Below are 13,073 nucleotides of genomic sequence, written 5' to 3'. Positions count from 1 at the left end.
ACTTACACATTTTATCATCCCTACTGTCAGGCGACTTTATTCAACTGAAAGGAACCTCCGGTAGTCAGCGGGTTATCTCCCTTGTCCAATATTTTGATCTCTACTTTGGTTCATTAGTGAACTGCTTAACACTGGGTTGTTATCCTCATACTCAATTGTGTAAACACTAACTGGAACTTTTTGGTTCAGTACACACGTCATCTTTGTATTTTATCCTTGCTCTTCATCTTCTACTTTATATGTTTTGTTCCTCGTGTTTTGTTATCCTTCACAAATACGAACATATTCTGGTACTGTGACTTCAGAAGGCGTGTGTACTTTACCGGATGCAGTCAATATTTTAGGAGCTTTACCAACAACCCCATGGACCAGAGTCACACAACATTCTCTTATGATTGGGAATTAATCTTCACCCAGAAAAAAATACTGATCAATCTTAGCCTCTCCTATCCCTCCTTTCTACTGCCCTCTTTCAATTTCTCTTTTACTACTTCTATGATTCCATCACTTCGTTGTGGAGGAGGGAGCGATATTGTCCTCAAGGATAGGGAGGTAAAAATGAAAGAGAAAAGCAAAACGCTGGTTATCGCTGACGAAATGCCAATATCTTTTCAGGACTTCGGGTGTGAGGTCCACGCCTTCGACCACGACGAGAGCCACGAGAAATACGAACACCTCATTGGGCCTAGCGTTTTCTACCACAAAATGCGCATTGGAGAGAAATCACGCTACATCAAGTGAGTCTGCAGCGGATTTCTCTCTCTCTCTCTCTCTCTCTCTCTCTCTCTCTCTCTCTCTCTCTCTCTCTCTCTCTCTCTCTCTCTCTCTCTCTCTCTCTCTCTCTCTCTCTCTCTCTCTCTCTCTCTCTCTCTCTCTCTCTCTCTCTCCTCTCTCTCTCTCTCTCTCTCTCTCTCTCACTCTCTCTCTCTCTCTCTCTCTCTCTCTCTCTCTCTCTCTCTCTCTCTCTCTCTCTCTCTCTCTCTCTCTCTCTCTCTCTCTCTCTCTCTCTCTCTCTCTCTCTCTCTCTCTCTCTCTCTCTCTCTCTCTCTCTCTCTCTCTCTCTCTCTCTCTCTCTCTCTCTCTCTCTCTCTCTCTCTCTCTCTCTCTCTCTCTCTCTCTCTCTCTATATATATATATATATATATATATATATATATATATATATGTGTGTGTGTGTGTGTGTCGTAACACGAATAAAATAAAACTTAAACCCACTCTCGGAGAAAGATAAGCTGGGATACAGAGTAAACCGTATATTTCGACCACTAGCTGTGGTCCTCCTCTGCTGAAGAGGACTACAGTTAGTGGTCAAAATATACGGTTTACTCTGTATCTCAGCTTATCTTTCTCTGAGAGTGGGTCTAAGTTTTATACACACACACACACACACACACACACACACACACACACACACACACACACACACACACACACACACACACACACACACACACACACACACACACACACACACACACAGAGGTACTCGATAGTGAGAACTTACTTAACTGGGACAAAAGAAACACAAGAGGACATGGAAAGAAAATAAAAAAACATAGCTATAGAAGAGAACTGAAGAAAAACAGTTTTCCTCATAGAGTTTTGGACACTTGGAACAAACTGGACAATGAAATAGTATGCGCAAAAACCATTCATGAGTTTAAAAACAAACTAGACACTGCAAGATACAAAGGCGGGACATCACGAGCATAGCTCCCCTTCCCGCAAAATACAACTAGGTAAATACACACACACACACACACACACACACACACACACACACACACACACACACACACACACACACACACACACACACACACACACACACACACACACACACACACACATATATATATATATATATATATATATATATATGTGTGTGTGTGTGTGTGTGTGTATATATCTTTTCTAATAGCTTCTTCTTGCTTGTAATTCTGCGGCTCCTCCCACATAGTCATCATTAGAAAGAAAGAACATATGTTTTATTTTTTGCAATTATTTTGAAATCTGAACTGCAGTTGGCAATGCAATGCAACGTGACGTTTATGACAAGGTTATTCAACTCCCGGCAGTCCAGTTGGTGTGACCATTTAAAATACTTCTATGGCTTCCCAGTACACCATTTGATTTTCATACGCATTCCTGTTGCCCCCAGCGTTCCCCTAGGGCCATTTGTGCCCCCCTTTCCCCCAAACTCCCATTTACTTTAAGTGGTCCCCCAGAAATGTAATATGGCCCTCTGCCTTGGATTGGCAAGTTAGCCGGGACCGCCTTCATCTTGTACAACAGAAATAGAGGGATTATTCAGCAGAGACCTTACATGCCTAAGTGCCGCCCCAGTGCAAAATTCTCAGTGACCCCCCCACCCCCAGCCACCCTATCATCACTTCCGTCCTCCACCATCCCTTCCTGCCTATTTTAGCTACTGACTTGCAAAATAATTAAACATATTTTGAAATTTGTATCTAATGTCCCTATTGCAGAGAGGACAAGGGAAAACATTTCATATTTTGTTTATTCTAACGCAAAATTCGTCGATTACGGTAAAATATTCAGGGCTTCTTTAAACTTTTTTTTATTGCTGTTATTTTGTCAGCCTTGTGGGCTGCAAGTCCAGGCTTGAATTGTCGCCCCCCTTAAAGTGCCGCCCCCGGGCATATCCCCCCCCCCTCCATGTGAGGGCCCTGCTATTCACCACAGAAACATTAGAATCTAGATATTTCATTGAATCTCGTCCCCCCAGATACTTGAAACGTTTTATTTTGATTAGCACCAGATACCTTTATTGCTGGGCGCGTCTGGATTAATGAAGGTTTTGGTTGATCGAGACCCTTTCAGTCCGACGTCGCCAAATAAAGTAGTCTATCGTTCACCAGAACCAGACTATTAAAGGTGTCAAGTACGAGTCTTCGCACAACATACGGGATGTGTATTCCTGAAGCTGGAAGCTGAATATCCTTTGTCGACGCCAACTCTAAAGTTTCTTGGGAAACGCTAATCGACATTGAACTGCACCTGATGCAGTTGGTTCGTGTGTGCATTTACTCATTGGATGTTTTCTTTTACAGGACTAATAAATATATATATATTTATATTTTACAATGGATAAAACTAAAATTATTTTTATTTTATATTAGAAATACTGAATAATCGCTTATCATTGAAATGTTTTAATTAGAATACTTTCACGTTTTCCTTTGTGCTTCTTAGTCATCTTCAACTTATACAACTTCACACGTTAAAGACACACACATGCATGCACACACACACATTTTTATTCATTCTTGTTCAAGTTTGATGCACTTTTTATGAAGAGGATATAACGACTGTATTCTATATTTAGAAAGAGAAAAAAAAAATCCTCTGTAGATTATTAAGACATTGCCGGTGGAACGTGACAGAGAAATTATGCAATCGTCTGTCCAATATAGACATTAGGGGCCCTACTTTGGAAAAATTTTCGCCAGCCCTGGTGAATGCTTTCTACAATTAGAAAGTAGAATATCACTAATAGCTAAACTTATGGATATAATTACCGGTAGACAATTCGTAGAAAAGGCAGTAAGCCAGATAAACTAAAACAGAAAACCAGCTAAAATTATCCTTTCAGTGGTAGAAAACGTTCGCCATATATATATATATATATATATATATATATATATATATATATATATATATATATATACACACATATATACAGTACATACACACATATACATATGTATATATATACATGTATGTATATATACATATATATATATATATACATATATGTATATATATATATATATATATATATATATATATTATATGGTGCGCAGGTGGCGCAGTCAAAAGCGTGCTAGTCTCGGATTTTCCTAGACGCGGATTCGAGTCCCGTATCTATATGAAAGTGGCAGTTGCCGACAATTGTATCGAAATAAATAAACACCACAAGTGAGGACGACGGAGCCTTTATCAGTACGACGCTTCGCTTCATGTTATTACAGCTTTTTCAGGTACATGGTCTCAATACACATGATTGAGATTCAATAAGAAGAACTGGGGGAACAGGGGTAGGGAGGAAGAGAGGGAGAGAGGAAGAGAGGTGGGGGGGGGGTCACCGAATATTAGGAAAGGTTAAGGAGAAGGTGAACCAAATGTCTGGGAATAGGATAAGATGGAACAAATGGCTGGGTGAAGGACATTAGCTCACAACCGAGGAACAAAATGAAGAAGGAAATAAGAAAGGCGAACAATTGGCTGGGTTAAGGTCCCCTCAGTAGGCAATTGTTCGCCCTTCTTATTTCCTTCTTCCTTTTGTTCCTCGGTTGTGAGCTAATGTCCTTCACCCAACCATTTGTTCCATCTTATCCTGTTCCAAGACATCTTCTCCTTAACTTTTCCTAGTATTTAGTGACCTCCCTCTTCCCACCTCCCTCTCTCCTTCTCTTCTTCCCCCCGTTCCCCCAGTTTTTATTTAATGTCATGTGCATTACTACTCTGTACTTGGAAAAGCTGTAACTAACAGGCGAAACGTCTTAATAATAAAGGCTCCGTCCCCTCACATGGCAACAGGTACCTGCACCTGCCTCATGGTTAAGTTCTTTTTCTCTAAAATAATAGATCGTCAGATGACTCTAATCAGTCAAAGAGGTACACCGATTGAAATGCAAAAAACTTCAGCTATCTGGAATCATGTAGCGGTAACTAGATAAAAAGAAAGGAAACAATGGAAAAAGGTTCGGTTATGTACAATGCCTGTAAGGAGTGTATACTTTGTACAAAGCAATCTGAAGTGAAAGACGACAAAGGTTTTGTCGACAAACTACAGTTGCTCTGTGCCGCGCATAAATCAACCCTTCTATCCCTGGGAACAACATCATGCCGAATAGTTGGAGTTTTAAGGAATGTAGCAGAATGTAATTTTAGTAGAACCTAAAAGTGTTTGGTAATCTTCTATGGGTGAGCGTTAGTCTCTAATCTTAAAAAAAAAAAAAATAGCAACTCTATTCTGAAGGGATGTCAATATCCCCCCCCCCAAAAAAAAAAAACTGCATAAAACTTACATAAACAATATGTACCCAAGATTGAGATATATTATCTGAACACATTTCCTCGGATATATAGTCATTTAGCAATCAATTTTATCCTTTTATACAGGCCACGCAGGTAAAAACAAATGTTAATAACACAAATTCCATGGTAGGAACTGCAAAAAGTTGGACACAAAGGAGAAGACGTGTGAGAGTCATATTCGTTATCGAACTATGACTGACCTGAGGAAGGAGCTGAACCACGAAGACAGGCGCCTCTTCTATCTGAAGATGGACATCGAGGGCGAGGAGTGGAAAGTTCTTCCCCAGGTACTCGACCAGACCCGAGTCTTGCACGACACAACCCAACTCTCCCTCGAGGTTCGTGCCCATACGTATTACGATTCATTGAGACGGTCCACGTCCATACTAAACAAAATCGTTAAGCATCCACTAACCACTACTAATTTTCACTTTATGCCTCCCACCCTCTTAAACACACACACTTGGGGAGTTCTGCGGCCCCACTAGGCTTTCATGAGCCACAACGTGAGAACAACTGGTCCACATTTTCCTCCCTAGTCTTTCAGTACTTCGACACCACCAGCCCTATCACCCTCTCACACCCCTTGCCTTGGCTGAATAATACAATGGTACTGTGACTAGAATGCGATCTGTAAAGTGCATCATCGTCCTGACAGGCTTATTTGAGTCTTAAGACTTTCGCTGCGTTCTTCTTCAGTCGTTTATTGAAGTAGCAGACAGACGACTTTATTCTGATAAAAGAGGGACAACCCTACCCAAAGGTTACACCATCCTAGATGAATACTATCCTCTGTTATAGGTAGAATAAAATACGTAAATGATATCTACGTGGCGAGAATATTAATTTCATTACATTATCATAGCAGTGCGGCTATTCTAGACGGCTATTCTGAATGGGTTACATTTAAATGATTGTAACAATTGTCAAGGGCTCAGGTCAAGTCTGAGGAAATAGCATTGTGTTTATAAAATTTGTTCTGCCAGACGATTCCATTCTGTCGTAAAGCATCTGGACGTCTCAGAGAGTTAAAAACTTGTGCAGGTTAACGACGGACGATTCCAGTCAGTTGTTGAAACCTCCATGCCAGAGGTGGTTGGTTATTTTCAATTAATTAGTTTGTTAATATGTTTTCTATATATTTCATTGACGTCACTGTAATCTACGTTCCCATACTTCGTATAACTGCGAATTAATCGCGCTTTTTTCCCATTATTGTTTTTCTATCAAGTAATACAATACTGAAAATAAGATGCAGCATTTCAAAAAGCAACAAGGTAATGTTTTAGCTACAAAATCATATAACATCAGTGAGTTTTCAAGACCTTGAAAATCCTCAGTGTAAATTATGTATATATATATCTTTAATATTCCTTTTCTATTTTTCTTCCAAAACAAATGGCTCTACTGACCATCGGCAACGGACGATTTAACAGATTCACCTCAACATGCTGCTCGAGAGGAATGAAACTATAAAACGCGCATTGGTGTTGGATGCGCTCGGCGTGATGACGTCACTCCATAACCTTGGTTTCCGTCTAGTCTTCTACGAAACCAATGAATTAGGTCCAGCAACAGCGAAAGTGGGAAATGTATTGATAGATATCTTCGCTGAAATTCTTTTACTGAAAAGAGCTTAGTTTTTACGTCAAGAGAGATAATGAAGGTATGTAGATTCACGTTCAAACGAACATTTGAAAACTTAAAACAGTTAACACATGCGATTAATTTTAAAAATAAACGAAATCTCTTGAATATTCATTGTGCGTTCCATGCAAACATGTGAACTGCTTAAACCATAAGAAAGAGAGACACCACGGCAAGCACCCATGCAATTTTTAACATCGAATTGTACACAAAAATTAATATAAACAAATTTGTAATGTATAATACATTTATGACATAGGCTAATATTTGTATAATTTTTATTCCTTTTACCAACGGGAAATTAATAGCCCTTTTTTGAATATTTATCGATACGGTAATATAGAATTCATAGCTATAGTCAGCGCAAGGAGAAATGACCGATAAGGCGGGGCTAGGAGATTTCCCGGTGTTGCCACATGTGGGCATCCATGGCGAGAACGTGCATGTGGATGCAATGTTTTCTGAATGCAGTGTGAGGGGGGCGGGGCCAGAGATTAGATGTAGCGGCAACGTCGCTCTCTCATGCACATATGCCATATGTAGACTTAAAGAAACGAAACCTTTGTATAGAAAATATTGCTTTGATTTTTACCTCAGTGGTGGTGTGTGACAAAAAATTATAATATAATCATATGAGGCAACATTATAAGATTATAAAATAGAATTATAAAATAAAATGAAATTATAGAATAATTATATGTGGCACCACAGGGGAACTCCCAGTGCTCCGCCCTAACGGCCAGATCTCAGTGCAACGGGTATAGCGTATAGGCTAATGGTAGGGAAATACACAAATGCGCGCGCGCGAAGAAAAATAGTATAATAGTGATAGATTAGAAAAAGCCATAGGAATAAGATATATCAGAGAGGATCTACTGGTACAGGATGAAAGATAAAAAAGAAAAGAAAAAAAAAACCATGGTTGTTTAAAAGATGTTAGGAATTACACCTTTCTCCGCGAGTGCGTAGGTTTTGTGAGATAATAATTTGGATGGAAACAATCCAAGTCAACAACAAAAATTACTTGAATGTAAAATTTGATAAGTGGGGCAGACAGACAGGACCAATGAGCACAACTTCAGCTTCGTAAGGTATAATTACGCAAAACACATATAATTACATTTACCTCGTGGCCCAGTGGTTAAGTTCTCGCCTATCATAACGGCGGTCTAGGTTCGAATCCCGCCCAGGGCTGAAATTGTTTCAGTATTGCTGCGCTGCGGGTTGTTACTCCAACTCTCGTGGGCGGGGAGTGGGGTGTATGTGTGTGTGCGTGTAAGGTCACAGTAGTACCCCTATATCGGTCATATATGAGCTCTGAGCTCTCATCCAAGAGGTTAATAACTGTCGATCACGAATCCAACGTGATCCAAGACCCTGGTGAATCACACACCATCCTTGGTTGAGAGAAGAGTAAGGGGTGACTTGATAATAACGTTCAGGGCATTATAGGGAATAGATAAAACTGAAATGACAGAGGAGATCTCATGGTTTGAGACATGACAGAGTTGCGAGGTCACAGGAAAAAATTCATAAGATGTTATGAAACACAGCTTTCCATACAGATGCATTAACTTCTGGAATAGCCCAGAAGTTAATATTGCCCGAGCTAAATTCATAAGTGATTTCATAAGCAGGTATGATAATTGAAAAAAGAAGACAAGGGTTTTTGAGTATAACTCCTTTCTTGTATATCATAATTATCTAAATGCAATTAGGTACACACACACGCATTTCGAAATAGAATAATAGAAGTGGGTGGAACAAATTGCTACTAGGAGTGAGGAGCTCCAATCAATATAGAATTAAAAGAAGTGAAGACTACAAAGAGAATGAAAGCAAATAAGAAATAAAAAAAGGAGGACAGAAGGGAACGTCAAGAGATGAAGAGGGTGGATGGAGACAATTATAAACTCCGAAAACAGAAGGGGAAACAAGAAACAAACACATGCATCAGCATACAAGTGACTACACACTGCGCTGTCAGCACCTAGTATGTGTGGTCCCTTTCATTACACACACACACACACACACACACACACACACACACACACACACACACACACACACACACACACACACACACACACACACACACACACACACACACACACACACACACACACACACACACACACAACACTCTCAAAACTATCATATGAAGAGAGACTAGCAAAACTTGAACTACAGACACTAGAGCAAAGAAGAGAGAGAGGAGATTTGATAGCTATTTACAGAATCATGAAAGGCATAGAAATTATTGATAGAGAGAATCTGATAAAATGGGATGATAGAAATACAAGAGGACACAGAAAGAAAATCAAGAAAGACAGCTATAGAAGAGATCTGAAAAAGAATAGCTTTCCTCACAGAGTAATAGACAGTTGGAACAAGTTAGATGAGAAAGTGGTGTGTGCAAAAACAATACATAATTTTAAAAATAATTTAGATAAAATGAGATATGAAGACGGGACACCACGAGCATAGCTCCCCTTCCCGTAAAATACAACTAGGTAAATACATACATATATATATATATATATATGTATATATATATGTGTATATATATATATATATATATATGTATATATATATATATATAAAATATATATATATATATATATATATATATATATATATATATATATATATACACTGATCCGTGACTCACAGCATTGGTTCACCAAAGGTAAGTTATGTAAGACTAATCTTCTATTTCTTATACTAATATATACCAAGGCGTCAGATAACAATGGTAGGTACAATTTTATTTACCTTGACTTTAGCAAAGCATTCGACAAGGTGCTCCACCAGAGACTACTAAATAAAATCAAAGCCCATGGCATAGGAGGAAAAGTGTTTGAATGGATTAGAGCATGGATCAGTGACAGAAAACAGCGGGTCACCATTAACGATGTAAAATCCAAATGGGGAGTGTTATTAGTGGAGTTCCCCAGGGCTCGGTAATGGGTTCCTTATTGTTCATTATGTATATAAACGACTTGGACAATGGGATTAGTAGTGATGTTAGTAAGTTTGCGGACGACACTAAAATAGGACGCCAAATTAGGTCAGGAGAAGACGCCGAGATACTGCAGGAAGATCTTAACAAATTGTTCACATGGTCGGTGAAATGGCAAATGAACTTCAATATCTTAACGTGTAGTGTGTTAAACGTAGGTTTACACAACTCAGAAATCAGGTATACCTTAGATAACACCGTTTTAGAGAAAAATGAATGCGAGAAAGACTTGGGAGTTTTAGTGAGTCCTGACCTTAAATCCAGGAAACAGTGCATTATATTTCATTGCTAGGGCGGTTACGAATAAAAGTGTGTGGTAATTATCAAACTCTATCTGGTGTTAGTTAGACCCATCCTTGACTATGCGGTACAGTTTTAGTCTTCGTCCTATAGAATGGATATCAACTCAATAGAATCAGTACAGAGGAGAATGACCAAAATGATACATGGGCTCAGAAATTTACCTTATGAGGACAGACTTAGGCACCTTAATTTTCATTCTAGAAAGACGCAGAGTGCGGGTTGATCTAATAGAGGTGTTCAAGTGGGTCAAGAGCTTTAACAAGGGTGATACAGACAAAGTCATCATATTAAGACAACAGGTCAGGACTAGCAGTAATGGATTAAGATTGGGCAAATTTAAATTTAAGAAAGAAATAGGCAAGATCTGGTTTACCAATAGAATGGTCAACGAATGGAATAGAATTAGTAACCATGCAGTGAACGCTGAAATTATTAGTTGTTTTAAGAAAAGGTTAGACAACTTTATAGATGGGGATAACAGGTGGTAATGGACATGGGAGTGCCTAGTGCAGGCCTTATGGTCTCTTGCAATCACTTTCTTTCTTATGTTCTTAATGAATAAATAAATCAGTATAGTTCGATGAATAACGAAATCCTCTACAATAGATTTGTTATTCCCACTTGTGTTTCACAATTGAAAGTCCTTGTGTTCATACTACAGTGTTAAGCGAGAAAGAAACCAACGCACCACAGTGACATATATGTTTCTACTGACACATCAAATTCCGAGATACTATGAAGAAATTACTCTTTGCTGTACAATTTTTTTCTACAGGTGAATGTCTTCAATGGGCAACAAAATATTTGACCTGACTATTGTAATACAAATTGGCGAGAGATGGCGTGAAATTTTCGGTGGGAACTTAAAATCTCTTCAGCACAGCAACGACCCTAACAACCCAGATGTCTATAAGATTTTTATTTTCTGAGCTTCTTTCGACCTACCTGTCCCAACTGGCTGCGCAACAGACAACTTTGCTATGGATACACATCAAAATCTTCCTGTCACCCGACACAACGTCACCCCAGTACTGAACCAGCCGAAGCTAGAAAAGTCCTCTAGATTTTCTTTTTAGGGCATCACATGTTAATAGCAGGCATTAGCAGGCATCTAGATTGAATCTTTCCAGTGTGGGGAGTTAAAAAAAGAACTGAGTGGATGCCATCTCATTTTTTTAAATTTTTATTTAAAGGTTATTTTGAAGGTCATCAAGGTCACTGTGGTTTAAATTTTGGTTTTTGACTGATTTTTTATAGTACCATCTTTGATTAAAGGAACCAATAAAATGACATTGATTTATCTATTGCAAGTGAAGATTTAGTATTTCAAATTGTTAAATCCACAATTAAACCAAGAATGTACATATCTTTAATGTATAACACACTCAGACAAACCGAACTTAAGATTGTGGTCAGCATATATGGACATAGTGTAAATTTTGCTGAAATTCTCCAGGGCCATAGGGGATGGTAATTGGAATTTGCATTTTCTGTAGTATCCTGTCTACCTTGTAGATATGAGAAGACTTAAGACAATAGCACTAGAGGTGTATGCTGAATTCATGAATAATTTTTTGTGAAGAGAACAAGAAGGTGCTTCAGCCAGGTTTCTGCAAATCAGGCCACTGAATGGGTGAACAGAACTTGCAAAATACAGAATGGCATCATAGGTATCACAAGGAAAGCCCCATCACACAAACTGTGATGTTGATGATGCTTCTTGCAAAGCAACTGCAAAGATTAAAATTTTTCAAACTGCACAGGGCATCGAATGAAGAGGGTGGAGAAGATGAAACAAAGGAGAGAAATGTACCTCTTGTATCATTAGCAACCAAAGGCATTGCATCATTTGATATGGTCACTGATCTCCTCATAGCTGAGGATCGAGACAAGCAGAATCTCATAGCTTTTGTTAAACAACGGCTCAGTGATGGAAGTGAACAGTTTCATGTTGCTCTCAGACAGAGTTGGGAGCGTTCCTCGGTGCGTTCCTCGGTGCGTTCAGCTTTAGTTTGGCCGCGATTAGCACTCCCAAACTATTAAAGCAATATAGGTGCCGGACTAGTGTGTGGCCTACCTTTTGGATGTGGCCTACGATTTTTTTTTTTATTGTATGTGGCCTACCGGATTTTATTTCGGTTTGAACGTGTCTCTTAAGCTTTAATAGTTTGGAGAAAAATGAGTGCGAGAGAGACGTGGGAGCTCTAGTGAGTTCTGACCTTAAATCCAGGAAACAGTGCATGACAGCCAGGAATAGGGCTAACAGAGCAATATATTTCATTGCTAGGGCGGTTACGAGTAAAAGTGTAGAGATAGTTATCAAACTCTATCTGGCGTTAGTTAGATCCATCTTTGACTATGCGGTACAGTTTTAGTCTCCGTCCTATAGAATGGATATCAACTCAATAGAATCAGTACAGAGGAGAATGACCAAAATGATACATGGGCTCAGAAACTTACCCTATGAAGACAGGGTTAGGCACCTTAATTTACATTTTGGAAAGACGCAGAGTGCGGGTTGATCTAATAGAGGTGTTCAAGTGGGTCAAGAGCTTTAACAAGGGTGATGGAGACAAAATCATCATACTAAGACGCCAGGTCAAGACTAGCAGTAATGGATTTAGATTGGGCAAATTTAGATACAAGAAAGAAATAGGCAAGAACTGGTTTATCAATAGAATGGTCAACGAATGGAATAGACTTAGTAACCGTGTAGTGAGCGCTGAAACTATCGGTTGTTTTAAGAAAAGGTTAGACAACTTTATAGATGGGGATGATAGGTGGTAATGGGTACGGAACTGCCTAGTGTTCTCTTGCAGTCTCCTTCATTCTTAAGTTCTTAGAAAGGAACTAGAAAAAGTTTCCTGGTTCCTGTGTGGACAACACTTCCTCCTATCCTAGATAACTGTCTTCTGCTTGTGGCATGTGCATGCAAATCTAAATGTAGGACGATTCAACCCTCCTACTTCAGGAAAGGTCTTAAGTCCTCCTGCCTGTGGCTGTGATGCAGCAGCCTGTTGTAACCCAGTCGCCCCGT

At 39.2% G+C, this 13,073-nt stretch overlaps 1 protein-coding gene across 1 annotated transcript in view; it reads left to right on the top strand.

Moving 5' to 3' along the window:
- Positions 1-11,718, top strand: part of LOC143041065 (uncharacterized) — a 27,344-nt gene extending 15,626 nt beyond the window's left edge. The window contains exons 3-6 of the mRNA XM_076212720.1: positions 616-737; positions 5,195-5,402; positions 6,501-6,730; positions 10,812-11,718. Coding sequence (XP_076068835.1) covers positions 616-737; positions 5,195-5,402; positions 6,501-6,704 — 534 coding nt within the window. The 3' untranslated portion in view covers positions 6,705-6,730; positions 10,812-11,718. The remainder of the gene's footprint in view (positions 1-615; positions 738-5,194; positions 5,403-6,500; positions 6,731-10,811) is intronic.
- Positions 11,719-13,073: the final 1,355 nt, after the last annotated feature.

Source organism: Oratosquilla oratoria, chromosome 30, assembly GCF_046742065.1.
Source record: "Oratosquilla oratoria isolate Oo_2021 chromosome 30, ASM4674206v1, whole genome shotgun sequence".
In the NCBI taxonomy this organism is placed as follows: Eukaryota; Metazoa; Arthropoda; class Malacostraca; order Stomatopoda; family Squillidae; genus Oratosquilla; species Oratosquilla oratoria.
Note: the sequence above shows the minus strand (reverse complement) of the source record. Positions and strands in the feature narration are given on the sequence as shown.